Genomic DNA, 15,462 nt, shown 5'->3' with positions numbered 1-15,462 from the left:
TCTTATGATCTTCATCTAATTCTAACCAGTTTCTAAAGAATCAATTTACAAATCTCCCCAGGGCTGCCTTGGGGTTTGCGCAGGCCATGTCCTGCACAAGGGCACCTGGCTGAGGGGTGAAGGGCAGAAACCCCAGCCTGTTCCACTCTCCCGCCGAGACCCCTGCTCAGGCTGCCTCCTGGAGGTGGGCGTGCCTTCTCTAATGTATATTTGGGCCAAGGGAAACCCTAAGGTTCTTTTTGATCCTCACCCTTCAGATTGCAAAGTCTGGTCTTCATCTCCTCACCTCCAACTATGGATTTTTATTTTTATTTTTTTTAAGAAAGAGGAAATGCCCCTGGCAAAGGTGAATTCATTTTGAAGATATGTTTTCTGTTCCATGAAAGAGGAAGGAAAAAAGAGAGAGGGAAAGGGATAAAAAGAAGCATGAAGACAAAGTTGTCCTTCTGTCTAGTCAATTGTGGATGTATCGTCCTTCCCTGGACACAGCTGCAAAGGGGTAGAAAATCAATTTTTTTCTATTACTCCACAGCGAAGAAGGAAAACCTATTTGTAAATGGAATTAAACCCAATAATAGCATGTCTGCGTGTTTGTTAAGGACTAGAAAAATTATCCACAGATACAACTACATAATCCAGCAATGTAACTAGCAACCAACACTCCCATTTCAAAGCTTAGTTGAGACATTCTTCTTCTTTTTTAAAGAAACACCCATGGCTAAATGTCACTAAGACTGTTCGGCGGGCCAACAAATCGACACCTCAGTAAGGATTCTGGAAGAGAAGAAGCCCCATCTGGGATGAATGAACTTCCAATTTCTTGCCTTCGCTGCTTGTACATCAGTCCATAATAATGATTGGCTAAGAACTAGAACCTTCTAGAAGACGGTTTCTTTCCAATTACCTTTGGGAGGTAATTAGGTCTTCCCAAGTTTGCAATTCCGACCTTGGAATAAATTCCCTATGCTGTGGAGGCTAGATCTTGTTCACAGAAGCCCTAACCCTCCTACTGAGGACAGAATTATCAGCCTGCAGGAGTGAGGGTCCTGAAATCTCATTAGCAGTCTGCCCTCTAGTGGGATAACACAGTACTTCAGATCACTGGGAATAGAAATGGGTTTGTGTTTTTTTCTTCTCTTTTAGAGAGCAAAAGAATTCAAGTTTTCCAGATAGTGCAAGGGGAGGCATTTATCTCCACAGACAGCTTTCAGAGCTGAATCAAGCAAGGCTCACAATGATAGGTCCCCGGATCACAGTCAAAGACAGGTGGTGCTGTGGTGGGCGTGGCCACAAGGCCTGCAGAGTGAGACCAAGGTTCTTTTCACACCGGTGGAACCCTCCAGGGTTCACCTTGGGCGATAGCACTCAGTTCCCCACTCTCTCATTGTCCAAATAGAACCCACTCTGATGGCAACCAACCTATTAGGAATGTTATAGATAATAGGCATTTTTGTAATTTTTTGGCAAATCATTAACACAAAGGAGCCTTTGAAATGGGCCAGGTTGACTTTTTGAAAAGGCAAGGAGTTTTGTAAAAAGACCCCGTCTTTGTGCCTGTTGTTTTGAGAAGAGAATCTGTTTTTCCATGGTGGCTGGATGTTGGTAAGGCAGAGATGATCTTGAGATCTGCTGTCTGGACTTTGCTTCTATCTTCTAGAAACTTTCAGAACTTGGCCTGCTTCAGTTTGTCAATATGGTAGCAGAGTTTCAGCGCAGGTCCCAGCTTCAGGCCCAGGTATTTCATAATCATGTCACTCTTCAGCAACAAGAGAGCATTGCCGTCAATCTCCTGGTGGAACAGGATCAGAACAAAGGAAACCCAGAAGATGGTCAGAGTGATCAGGTGGTGGCTACAGTTAAAGTGTGGTCAGGGGGTGAGGTAAGGGAATGTGGATGTACTTAGGAACATGTTCTTAGTCCCAATGCAATATCTTCTTTAAAAGATAGAGCAAAAATGTTATATGCTCCTCTCCCTGGGGTAATTTAATACAGTGGATCTTTCACATTCCTACTTTATCAGGATTGAAGGAATTAAACATAACTCCAGCAAGGTCCCAATATCTCACATATGATGCCTATCTCCTCATCCAATCTAGGGCTAAATGAGCAAGAAGTGTGCAATGGACTGAGTGTTCCCTGACCCCTCCCCATTCATATGTTGAAATCCTCACCTCCAATAGGTGGTTACTTTGGGGGTAATTAGGTCACGATGGTGAAGTCCTCATGAATGGGATTAGTGTCCTTATACAATGAGAAGATGACAATCTACAACCTGGGAAAGGGCTCTCACCAGATGAAGACCAGGCTGATCTCGGACTTCTGGTCTCCAGAACTGAGAAGTGAATTGCTATTGTTCATAGCCAGCCGGCTATGGTACTTTGTTAGAGCAGCCGAGCTGACTAAGACAAAGTGTCATCCATTAGACCCTGAAACTAGTGGTTCCCTTTCCACTAGTTTCTCCTGAGCAACGAATTCTCCTGAGAGCCCCAGAAAGAAGGTCAGCCCTGCCGGCACCTTGACCTCAGCGCAGTGAGACCCCTGCCAGGTGCTGGTATAAGGCCCTGACTTCCATCCATCACTCTAATCTCTTGTTTCTTTTCTGGGTAAGCCCACCTACCTTTAGCTGATCACCAGATTTCTAATTACACCCCATGAGGGCACTCGGGTGTTTTTTTGGCCCTGTCAGTAATGCTGGGTGGTATACCACTAAATAATGCACCTGCTTTATCTCAAGGTATAGCACAGTGGTAGGCAAACTGTGGCTCGCGAGCCACGGTTTGCCGCTCTGTTGACTAATGAGTTTGCCGACCACTGGTATAGCACAAAGAACTACTAAGGGAATGCCAATCCTTTGAGGTCCTGGCATTGATCCCATTTGTCTCTGAAAATGGTAACCCTTCAGAATGCGTGTTGAATTCATGGACCTAGTAGGGCTGGGCTTCCTCGTTAACTGTTAGTGCTATTTTCAGAGCACTTGAAATAAAGGGTAGAAATGTGGGGCACTTGGCTGGGGAGGAGGCACAATTACAGGACTCATATCTGTGCAAGGGTCACCAGTCCCTCTCCTTCATCTAGCCAGCCCTCCAGTTGCTGATGAAGTGCTGACTCTGTGTCCCTCACTCTCCATGTCCTTGGCACAATGCAGAGTGGGCCAATCTCATCTGTGGGCCCTCCCAGGGGCCTCAGTGCCTAAAGCCTCTCTTTATCCCACCCCCTAGACTTTCACCGCCTCCCACCACTCCAGACCACAGCCAGGCTCCTCCCACCCAGCTCTGTCTAAACATAACCCACCCTGTGGTCCTTGCCCATAAGACCCACTTTAGGTGAGGTCCAATCGATCCCTAATAAATGTCAGTGCTGGGTTAGATAAAGATCCTCCCCAGATCTGAGAGTATGATTTCTCAATACAAACACCAAATAAAATGAGAGACAGGCAGGGGAAATTAATGGTAACTGTAGTTGGCAGAAGAATGCTCCCTCTTCTCGCTCCAAGACATCTATGCCCTAATCCCTGAAACCTGTGAACATGCTAGGTTACCTGGCGAAGGGGAATTATGTTTGCAGATGGAACTAAGGCTGCCCATCAGCTGACTCTATAATAGAGAGTATCCTGGGTCACTGGGAAGTGGGGATCAATGTAATGGCGGGGTCCTTTATTGTGGAAGAAAGGAAGAACAAAAGAGTCAGCAGCCTGAGGAGGACCCTGCTTAATGTTATGTCTTTGAGGATGAGGATGAGGGGATACGAGCCAAAAAATGAGGGTATGCTGGAAAACACAAGGAAATGGATTCTCCTGAGAGCCTCCAGAAAGAATGTCAGTCCTGCTGGCATTGACCTCAGCCCAGTGAGACCCTTGCCAGACTTCTGACCCAGTGACCTGTAAAGCGATAAATTTGTGTTGTTCTTGGTTGGGCGAGATAGAAGAGGGTAAAGGGGGTCAAATATCTGGCAACAAAAGAAGACCTGATTTTGGGTGATGAACACACAATACAATATGCAGATGATGTATTATAGCATTTTACATTGAGACCTATATAACCTTATTAACCAATAATTTAAATTTTCTTAGAAGTGTTGTTGTAAGCTACTACATTTGTGGGAATTGAGTGTAACAGCAATAGAAAACTGACATAGTAAGCTTGGCAGGTAAAGCATGAATTCTTATCTTTTTATTTATTTATTTACCACCTTTATGTATTTCAGGATCTCCTACATGATTATAAGAATGCCTGCTAACTGAAGGCTATCTACAATCCAGGCACCATGCTGAACACTCGGGTGCATCTTCTCACTTAACCCTCAAACTGCTTAGGACGAGGCACTAATAGTTTGCCTGGCATATCGTAGGTATGCTATAAATATTTGTTGAATGCACAGAAGGATGGATGGATGGATGGATGGATGGATGGATGGATGGGCAGGAAAACAGGCACTCCTGTTAAAGGACAACGATGGGACAAATATCCCTCTAAAACAAACTAAGTGGTGGTTGTGCTCTGAGAAGAACTGGCCTCCTTGAGTGGTGCCCCCAGAGCTTAGTTCAGAATCACCCCCAGCCCCCAGCTCCCTGAACCTCACCCTCCTCCCATGCCTCCCCACCCCCACCTCCCCTGGGCTGGGCCCACCACATACATACATGCTTTCTGAAGAGCTCCACATGAGGCCCCAGAGCCTGCGGGTCAGCGTCTTTCACGAACCGGACCACGTCCTCCACGGTCCAGGTGGACGGGTTCCTGCTCCTTGGCCGCCTGCCGTCCTGCCCGTCTGGAGAAGGGCTGGAGGCTGGTTGGGTGAGCATGGAGAGCGAGACCATTAGACACCAGGACAAGGGCCTGAGCACCTACCTGCTCCCACCTGGCCCTCAAGTCCAAGGTGCTGGCCTGAGTGACCTCCTGTGACAGAGCAAGGCTGTGAGTGGCTGCACCCTGGTTGTGACCCAGCGTTCCTCCAGCCTCCCTTATCCACCTTTAGCTGGGGCTTTGGCGTCAGTCCAGGAGACATTTACCCTTCCTCTTTCCCACAGAAGCTCCACCCGCATCAGCGCCCAGGGAGACCCTTCCCGGGCAGCATTTCTGTGTCCTGCCATCAGAACATCACCTTCCTTCACCTTGAATCCCCAAATCTTTCTTTGTTCTTCTCTTAAGATGCTTTCCAGCCTGGCTGGCATGGCTCAGTGATTGACCATCAACCTATGAACCAAGAGGTTCGATTCCCGGTCAGGGCATGTGCCTGGGTTGCTGGCCCGATCCCCAGTGGGGGGCATGCAGGAGGCAGCCGATCAATGATTCTCTCTCATCATTGATGTTTCTATCTCTCTCTCCCTCTCCCTTCCTCTCTGAAATCAATAAAAATATATATATTTTTAAAAAGATGCTTTCCATTTTGCCTCGCATTACAATTATGCACATACTTGTCTGCAAGCTCCAGTTATATTTTAATTCTTGAGGATGATCTTTTTTCATCTTCTCCTCCCCCCATTCATTCCACAAACATCTACTGAGCATCTGTCTCTTCTTTACCAGGTCCCAGGCAAAATGTTTGGTGGGAAACGATGTCCTCTCATTAAGGGGTCTGTAATCATTGGCTTCTCCATTGCTCTAAGTATATATTTGTAAAAACTGGGTCAATCAATGTAAAATGATTCAATATCTTTTGCAGAAACAGTGTAAATAACTTATACAAGAGCCTTGTGTGGGTAATCCTTAATCCCATTTTCAGGCCAGAAAAAAAGCTGAGGCTCTGAATAGTGAGGCCGCTTTCCCACAGAACAATCCTATATTAGAAGTGGGGGAGCCTTCGCTCTGTTTCCCTTCTCCAGCCTCAGGGTGCAGTGGTTCTCTGCTGTTCCTTCTTCCCTCCACATTGTATGGTGCTCGAGAAAAGCACAGCCTCACAACGTAATGATTTGGCTGAGAACTGGGGTTTCTTTGACATTTCCCTGCTTCTTCCTTGTTGCACCTGGAAAAGGCCCCTAAGGTTGTCTGGTATGGGCACTTTTGCCCGGAAACTGTCGCTGCCCCCTGGAGCCATCTGCATGTAGATGTGTGCTTATTAGAGATGACTCCACAGCCTTTAAAGACATCTGCACTCAACATGGGGACGAGCATCACGGAATCACGTTTGCCTCTGGATCCCGCCGCATCGGAGCTTCGGCATTAGTCAGGGTGATAATAGATGCTCTGATTACAAAGGCTGGTAGTCTACGGTGCCAAGAATGATTTTAGAGTGATCAGAGCAGAGGGCAAATCTAATTTCCTGCATTTGATAGAAAGAAAAAATTCCAGGCCGACTCACAGCCTCATCCGTGGGAGCCTGAGTTCCTCTGAGCAAGGCCAGAGCAAGGGAGGTGTGTGTCCCTACGAGGAGGTGCGCCAGGTGATGGCCCTGGAGGGAGAGTGGCCCCCTCCTGGTGCCTGCTGCTCGCTGGGGGCATTTTTCACTTTTCCAGGCTGGAAGGGCTGCAGCCAGGCCTGGGAGCCTCTCTGAGGGGCTTTTAGTTATACAAGACCCAGAGCAGCAGGGAGCCTGTCACACCCCTGGAGTTGCTCAAGTTCCAAAGCACACAGACTCCCTCTAGAAGGAAGAGAGGAACTTTCCGGTGGCAGGTTTGTAAAGCCTTTGCAGTGGCCTCTGCTCGCAGAGATAACAGATACGCCAGTCCCTCCAGCGCTGTGAAGGTGTCAGGAAGACAGATGGGTACAGCCAGGCAGATGTGACTGGACAGTGGTAAGATGTGATGGACGTGAAAAAAATCCTGCTCCTAAAAGAACAGAGCACGCAAAGTGCTTGCACAGGGCCTTTAGGGAGGCGGCGTTCTCCAGCACAGAGGACGGTGTGCATGGTCCTGTCCATTCCCTGGGCTGCTGGAGACGTGATAGTGAAACCCGGCTGTGAACGCATGTGTAATTAAAGATGGCTGTTGTCATTTCTAAAGCAGAACTCACATTCCCCAGGAGTAGAATGACTATGAATCAGGGTTTAAAGCAATCCCGGCGTTCTCACAGCACAAGCACTTGTACTGCTACCTCCGAGTCTCTCCTGCCTCACACACACCCACAAGCACATGCATAATTTCCTTTTGTGCATTCATAAGTCAGAGAGAATTTCTTAGCTAACAATGGGGTCACAAGAAGAAGGGAATGAGCAATGAGCTCGGAGTCAGAAATCCCTACCGCCCACAAGCTACATGAGCATCTTTGTGCCTCTCGGGTGTGAAATAAGGGAGCTGGGAAGGACCTCAAAGGTCCCTTCCACCTGAGACACTGCATAGCCCCTTTACACCACAGGCTGCCCTAAGCAGCATTCACGGGTTAGCCTCTCACACACCTGAGAGCTTTATCTGAGACCTTCATCTGTGTCCATGTGCAAAGCCCACGGGATGAAGAACCAATAGCCAGGCTCCTGGTCCCTTTCCTGGCCCTGATCATTCTCTATGGGCCTCTGTTTCTTCAACCTGTCTCTCAAGAATATTGTAAGAATCAAGTGAATGTGGAGCTTTGGGCTGGAGCCAGGTAAGAAGCATCTGAAGGAAAGCCCATCAGTGCCCAAAAGGGAACTACGGTGCCTTTCCTCCGGCTCCTGTAGATCCCCTTAGCCCCCCAGTTAGAGCTGGGCTGGGAGGAGACAGGATGAAGGCAATGGGGAGGGTAGATCTGTCCTCAGCTCCTCCTCCTCACCTGCTCCGTAGAATGCACCCTTCCTAGAAACAAGGCATGCAGTGCACAAGGTGTCAGGTTAGCCCGCAATCTAGGCAGCATCAGGCAACTTAAAAGTGTTGTTTTTCATTGTTTCTATTACAATAGTCTTCCCTATGAGGTGAGGGAAATGGGAGACAGAAGAGGGTCTGCCCAATTCTTAGATTTTAGTCAAGTTTTTCTTTTATTCCTTCAAGACCAGCTGCCATGCCTGTATGAGAAGAGAGGATGCCTCTAGAGACGAGAGGCCATAGGCTTGAAGAGAGGCCTAGCAGAGCTGATTCATTCTCTGCCACCACTGTGACCTCTGGGCAAGCAACTTGATCTCACCCCTTCTCCCCACTGCCCCTCCCGGCCAACTCCTGCTTCCCCTTCCAGGTGGCTCCATGGTCACCTCTCCAGGAAGCCTTTCCTGACTCCCCAGAGGAGGCCCAGCAACCCCTTGCTACCTGACTCTCTCATAACATCCATACTTGTCCTGTGGGGCAAGTCACAGTTGTGACTAAGTGTGTGCAATTGTTCTGTTTGTCTCTCTGGAGCTGCACCCTGTCAGCTCTATCCTTAGACCCAAGATGATCCCCTGGCATGTTGTGCTCAGTAAGTTTCTGCTGGCATCTCTCTAAGTCTTAGCGGGTGCAACTCTTCTCCCCAGAATGAACAGACCCTTGCCATGCCTTCAGCCATCTGCCCACATCACATACAGTGCTGTTCCCATCCTTTTTCTGGCTGAATTGTCTCTGTCCATCACCGGACGCCAGACACTGCAAAAGCAAATCCAACTCATGGGAAGCATTTGGGTGCTAATAACAATGTCTGGTTTACTTTGTTTCTTGATTCTGAAACCTGGACCTGCAGTTGTGTTTGGGAATTCTACAGCACGTCCTGTTAAAGGCAAGAGTCAGGACGCTTTTGTTGTCTGCAGCCTCTTTACGACTCTCAGTGATTATGTCCTGGAGGAGAGACAGGAGAGAACTCTTGAATTTTCACCTGAGTATCAGCAAAAAACAACAGGTAAATGTGTCCTGTGATGACATCCCTTCCAAGTCCACTGACAGAGGTGACAGGTGTGATATATCGAGACAGCAGGTGGCCAGGGTAAGTGTTCACATGAGAGGGAAGGCTCGCAGGTTTGTCACGTCATCCATTTCCACTCCCCTGCCTGCAGCCTCATGCAGTGTTCTGGCCTCTGTGGTTTTAATCCATTTTGATTAGCACCATGGTGGGGGGGAATCCATTGCTAGGTTCCTTCCAAGGTTTATGACTTGGGTCAAACCCTCTTAAGGGGGCATGATTCCTTCATACCAACTGCTTTCACTGGGGATGCTATTTCAGAGCAATATTGAGCAGTTCCTTGGGCACAGGGAAAACTAATGGCCCTCCAGAGGGCCCCCGACAGGCAGCAAGGTGACAAATGGGCATGGCGGCCAATAGTTTGCTCTCTACTTTAATACACTGCCACTCGATCCCACATGGTTTATTTCCATGGTTTCCAAATGTGTTTAGCTGTGCAAATTATGTTCAAGCAAAGCATACGTAAAGCCCCACTCTGCAAATACAAAGAGGCCCTGATTAAAGAGATTGGGGTGTTGGAGTCTGTCTGCTCCCATCCCTTCCCCCCTTCCCTAGAACCTCCAAGGGTTAGTTGCTCAATAAATAGAAATTTAGCATATGCCGCAAACAAGCAGGCCCCTCTTCTGGGGTTGCAGAGGAGACAAATACGAGCAAGAAACCTCACAAAGCTGAGGGTCTGGTTCCTACCATGGGACTGGAGAGAGGAAGTACTAGAGATGAGGAAACAAAGTGCCAGCGGAGGAAGCAGGAGAGAAGGAACACATCTAATCGTGGGGCGGGCGGGGGGGGGGGGGGGGGGGGGGGGGGGAGGCTGAGGCGGCCACCTGCCTAGCCAATAGCTTTTTTTTCTGTTTCTTCCTTTGTAATAGGAGCCCTGATTTCCAGCCGGGACCATGGTTGCTTGGAATTGAAACTATATTTCCCAGCTTCCCTTGCAGCTCATGGCCATGTGACTAAATTCTGGCCAATGAGATGTAAGCAGAAGTGGAAACCTCAGTCCAGAGATGCCAGCACTGCCCTCTGTCCCCTAACCCTCCCCGCCCTCTTCCTTCATCTGGATGCTGAGAGTGTGTATGGCTGGCTAGCTCTTTCTGGTATCTGTGGTTCCTTTTCGCACCCTGAAGGAAGCACTGAGTAAAAGGGATTTGGGGAGCATTAAAGAGTTAATGCACCCACAAAGGGTAAATAATTTCATTTTCTGCAGTGTATCACACAGGCTCGACCATGAATCTCAGCTGTTAATCCTGCAGCAGCTTTGCTCCAGGGAGGCTGGCGGCTGTGTGTTTCTGAACATCCCACAGCCCTAGGGCATCTGCTGACTATGAACAACTCTAATTTTCAGGGTATCAGGCAAAGTTCTCACTAATATTTCTAAGTTGTAAAAGAGACCTTCGATATTCAGGATATAGTTAGTGGTTTGCTTGGAATGGAAGGCAGTGGGAATTGGAGGGCTGTTTCTCCCCTAAACCCTGGGAGGCAGGAGTCCTGAGGGAGGGGGGCTCTCCTGGGTACAGCCAGGGCTCCGATAGAGAGGGCTTCCTCAGAGCTGGCCCTGCCTCTGGCAGATTACTTGGAAAGCAGATCCGGGTCTAATTCCAGGAGAACAAAGGGCTGGGAGAGATAAAAATAAAGGACAGGAGGATGGTTGAAACTGGGGTGAAAGGACATCTCAAGGGTCCATGGGAAAGAGGCAGCAAGGGACTTGGGAGCTGAGCTCCCTTGAGACCCCTATGACGGGCCCTGGGTCTCCCTCGTCCAGGGGGACCAGATGGACTGGGACGGGGCAGACAATTCTACAGCAAGTGATGGTTCTCTCTACCCAAATCGTGTCTTCCTCCTACTGCTTGAAATCCTACACTTACGACACAGGGCCTGAGATTTCACCAACTAGAGGCAGCACTCTTAGGATTATGAGTCAATTCAATCAGGTGGTATCCTGTGATCACCACCCTGAGCAAGTGGGAGTTGGGTTGAGGAGAAGAGGTTGAGAGAAGAGACATGTGAAGGCTAGAGGGACACAGGAATGAGGGTTTTGACAGCCAGGAGCAACATGAGGGCTCTGGGCACCATGGCAGCAGGGGGCAGGTACAGTGAATGTTTATTGAACACCTACTATATGCCAGATGTTACTCTAACTCTGGGGATAAACCTGGGAAATAAATGCTGCCCCCTCATTTACTTTAAGACATTGGTTTGTGCCAGATCTTGTTCCCTTCTCTTGTTCTTAGAGATCAGATGGAACAGCGTCTCTCGCTTTTGGAATCTTCTTCCTGGCCAATGGCCCTGAGTGACAGTGTTGGGGAGTGGCCTACAGGTGACTCTACATTTGGCCAAAGCCCCCACCCTGGCTGAGGGGGTCTATGCTATGCCCTCAGGACTGCCTCCCCGTCACAGGGCCCCTACTTCCCTCTCCATCCTCGGCCAGCAGAGGCTCGTCTGGGATGGGTGAGGCTCGCTGAGGGGAGTATGTGGAGGACCTGGGTCACACCAAGTGCTAATTGCTGTGGCTTCTCAGGGCTGCTGGCGGAGAGAGCCAAGGCTCGGGACAGAAACGTGGCTTGCTACGTAAGGAAGACTGCCAGCCCCTGGGAGGCTGCGGAGGGGCAGGATGAAGACTCTGCCTCTTTGGCCTAGGCCTCCTTTCTCAGCAGTTCTCAGCCCCTGAGTTGATGAGCTGTGCTCTGTTGAGGGGTATGTTCATGTGATCTGCAACTACTAACATTTATTGAGTTCTTACTTTGTCCTAGGCTTTGTACTAAATACACACATGTACTTATTTAATCCTCCCAACAAACCTGTGAGGTAGGTACTATTATTATTACTCCAATTTTACAGGTGAGGAAACTGAGGCACAGAGAAGCTCAGACTTGCAAAAGGTCAGACTTGCTAAAGAGAAAGCGGCAGATCCAGGGTCCCAGCCAGGTCATCCGGCTCCCAGACCATGCGATTATCCACTGTGCTCTATAGCTTCTATTCGCTAACGAAATACTGGAGTTTGAAAATGATTTAAAAAGAGCGCGCACACACACACACACACACACACACACACACATCAGAATGGACGCTAAGCTATCCCTAGAATGACAGCACTTTTGTACTTTGCATCACAACAAACAACCTGTAACGGTGAGACAGAAGTGGTGTCACAACCAGTGCTGTGGGCATTTGGCTGATCTCTGGTTCCACCCATCTATTTGTAGCCGCGGTGTCACTCACTACGCAAGACAAAACTCTTTACTAACATCTGGTTCCTGGCACAGAGCTAGTCCACGCCTCTCAGACCCCCTTAGAGGGACGTGTGGCCAAATGGCCAGCTCCTGCCAAAGATGTGGGAGCGGGAGGGATGTGACCAGCTCAGGCTCCAGGGAGGCTGTGCCTGCTCCACCTGCTCCTGCCCTCTCCACCGCTGGGTGCTTGGGGCTCGGGGCCTGGGGGTAGTAGAGCCACAAACGGAATGGAGCCTGGGCCCGTAGGGATGCACCCACCAACTAGGAACACCCACCTTAGTCTCCTGAACAAAAAATAAACTTCTATGGTACTTGAGCCACCGTAATTTTGGAGTTTTCTAACTCCTACACCCTCGCCTACTCGCACACATCATTTCCTGGGCTTATCTTCACAGCCTGACCTCAGCTGTGTTGGAGAACAACAGACATTCAGGAGGGGACTTATAGAAACTTCGGATTTCCCAGTGTTCCCACGTTCAAACGGCCAGGGTCCCCTCCTCCCCCATCTGCGGTGGTCCGACCGGCCCAGCAGGGAGAGGCACAGGGGGCCCATGCATGCATTACGTTACCGCATCTGTTTCCTTCCAGAGAGGTCCCATTTCTCTTGGGGCTGCAGCCTGGGGGCCTCAGCCCTGGTGCCGAGGGGCCTCCGGAGGACAGGGGGCTGGTGCGGGAGCCGCCGGCGGCCGGGCCGCCCCCGAGGTGGCCATCTCCGGAGTTCTGCCTCTTGCAGTACAGCGAGGGGGCGGGGGGCACCGAGCCCCTGTGGCTGAAGGCGGGGGCGGAGGGGTCCAGGCTGTAGCGGCTCATGCCCGCGGCGGTCGCCAGGCGGCACTCTGCGGTGGCGAAGGTCTTGGCTAAGCGGAAAGCAGGGAGAAAGGCGGCGATCAGAGAGCCGTTCCAGGGAGCCTGGCCTCCGTCTTGGCGAACCATCCCCAGCAGCAGGGCCGCCGGCTGTGAGCACAGGAGATGAGGAGGAATGGGCCCCTGGGCACAATCCCAAATAGCTCACCTCCCAGCAGAGACGCCCGCCTCCCCAACAAAGCATATTCTCCTCGGGATGGGGAGGTGTGTCCTCGGGAAAAGTAATGATCTTGGTGATTGATGACTTGGAAATAAAATTCAAACAAAATTCTTCCCGGCCCCTCTGGCAGTGTTCGGGGGCTCGTCTGAATCCCCCTGCACTCTCTTCTCTGGCCCACCTTCACCGACCCCTCACCTGCCAATGCTGGGAAACTGGACCCCTCAGACACTGCGGGTGGGAATGTAAAATGGTGTAGAAGACTCTTTGGAAAACGGTCTGGCTCTTCCTCAAATGGTTAAAACAGAGCTATCATGTGACCCCGCGATTGCACTCCTAGATATATACCAAGAGAAATATTCACACAAAAACCTGTGCGTGAATGTTTACAGAAAAGTATTCATAATTGCCAAAACAAACCAAATGGCTATCAGCTGATGACTGATTACACAAAATGTGGTATATCCACACAACAGGATATTACTCAGGCATAAAAAGAAACGAAGGACTGATATAGCCACAGCGGGTGAGTCTTAAAACATTATGCTACATGAAAGAAGCCAGCCACAAAAGGCTGCATATAAGGTGGTGCCACTTCTATGAAATGTCCAGGAGAGGCAAATTTATAGAGATAAAAAATGGGTTAGTGGTCGCCTTGGGCATGGAGGTTGAGGGGACAGAGGATGCTAGCTAAAGGGTATGTGGTTTTTGAGGTATTGAAAATGTCCTACAATTGGGATGGCGCCTGCATATATCTGCGAATATACTAAGAACCATTGAGTTGAACACTTTAAATGAGTGGATTGTATGATGTATGAATTACATCTCAATAAAGCTGTTTTTAAAAGTCATGGCAGAAGCCCAGTGTTAGGTGCAAACACGTTCTTGAGAGTGTTGTACAATCAAGCCCGACGAACACTTTGGCTGCTGGGACACGCGTAAGCCGAGCAGCCTAAGGGTGCGTGCCCTGTGTCGCACCCTTTGTAGCTAATGGAGGGCTGCAAGGTGTCTTCAGAAACTTAGAACTCGGCACCTTCTCCTTGATGGACTATGTTGCATCTCTTCCCTCTGGGTCAGAAGACATCAGTAGGAAGATTCTAAATGGGACCAGGCTTCAGAGCTATGTGTGAGGCTGCTTCATGAATGGAGCGAGAAGGAGAAATACTAAACATTTATTGAGCACCTACTCTGAGCCAGCATCATTGCAAGCCAGTGAGTGGTAAAACTGTCATTACATTCCCTTTACAAGCGAGTTCTCATAGTCTGGGACACTGATCCTTTTTGTGTCTCCAGGGCAGATGCTCTGGATACCTGAGGAAGCAGCGCCCAGTGCGTGGCGTTCAGAAGGCACTCGATAAGTATTTGTTGAGTAGGCATTTGGGCCAGTTTAGCAGAATATGTATTAAAATTCAGACTATAAAGGATTAAATATAAATTCCTCATGTAAATGAATGATAAGAAGTGAAAAAGAGATTGAACTGAAACATTCTGTTTATTAAATATTTTAAATCCAAATTAAGTATGTCTATGGAATTCTGATAGTCTAAGGCAGAGAATGAGATAACTCACCAATCTGCACTATAGTTGGAAAATACAGATGCAGATAGAAAATGGTTCTCCTATGATAATGTGTGGAAATGGGAAACAAGGGAACAGAATGTGATTGGTTTAGAAACCATGGATGAGATCAAAGGGCTATGATCCAAATGAGTTCATTAGAAAGTCAAACGGACATGAGAGAGCATCAAGCACTAGCCCTCTACTCAGCAAAGGCTGAATCAGTGATTCTGAAGTCAGCTGGTGGGCAACCACGGAGACACCACCAAGCCCCAGCCGTGGCTCTGGGAGTGAACATCAAGGTCAAGTGCACACACCAGGGTGCCCTTCAGAACTGATGAGGTGCATCTGCTCAAACCCAATGAAAACTGCCTTTCTTCACCTTTATAAAGAGGGGCGCTGATGCTTACATCATACCTGACTGATACAATGAAGGCCATCATCCAACCACAGGACTGCAAAGGACCTTCACAGAACACCCAGACCAGCATGTCCCTAAGTGTTACATGTGTCCCTCTGGTGGGACAGGGGATGAGTTTAGGTGGGACTTGGGTGTATTAGTTTCCTAAGGCTGCAGAAATTACCAGTGACTTGGTGGTTTAAAACAACAGAAATGTATTCTCTCACAGTTCTGGAGGCTAGAAGCCTAAAATCAAGGTGTTAGCAGGGCCAGGCTCTCTCCAAAAGCTTCAGGGGAGGGTCCTTCCTTCCCTCTTCTAGCTGTTCAAAACCTTTACACTGTTCAAGCTATGAAGCCATCCCTCATAGAGGTAGATGAATTACAGGTACAGAGAACTTCTAGTAGCTTAAAAATTTAATGAAGTAGGACATATGAATTGTTTGTTACCTAAAACTACTATTTAAAGCTGGGCAAAAGAAGCACCAAATCTAT

At 48.9% G+C, this 15,462-nt stretch overlaps 1 protein-coding gene across 2 annotated transcripts in view; it reads right to left on the bottom strand.

The window, feature by feature from the left end:
- Positions 1-319: 319 nt before the first annotated feature.
- SCML4 (Scm polycomb group protein like 4) overlaps positions 320-15,462 on the bottom strand; it is an 85,280-nt gene continuing 70,137 nt past the window's right edge. For both annotated transcript variants that reach the window (XM_080664239.1, XM_080664240.1), the window contains 3 exons: positions 12,562-12,849; positions 4,637-4,782; positions 320-1,789 (listed from right to left, as the gene is read on the bottom strand). In XM_080664239.1, the coding sequence (XP_080520365.1) occupies positions 1,664-1,789; positions 4,637-4,782; positions 12,562-12,849 (560 nt within the window). In that variant the 3' untranslated portion in view covers positions 320-1,663. The remainder of the gene's footprint in view (positions 1,790-4,636; positions 4,783-12,561; positions 12,850-15,462) is intronic.

The sequence above is a fragment of the Plecotus auritus genome (assembly GCF_963455305.1).
Source record: "Plecotus auritus genome assembly, chromosome: 4".
NCBI lineage: Eukaryota > Metazoa > Chordata > Mammalia > Chiroptera > Vespertilionidae > Plecotus > Plecotus auritus.
The sequence above is the reverse complement of the archived record's forward strand: the minus strand, read 5'-3'. Positions and strand labels throughout refer to the sequence as shown.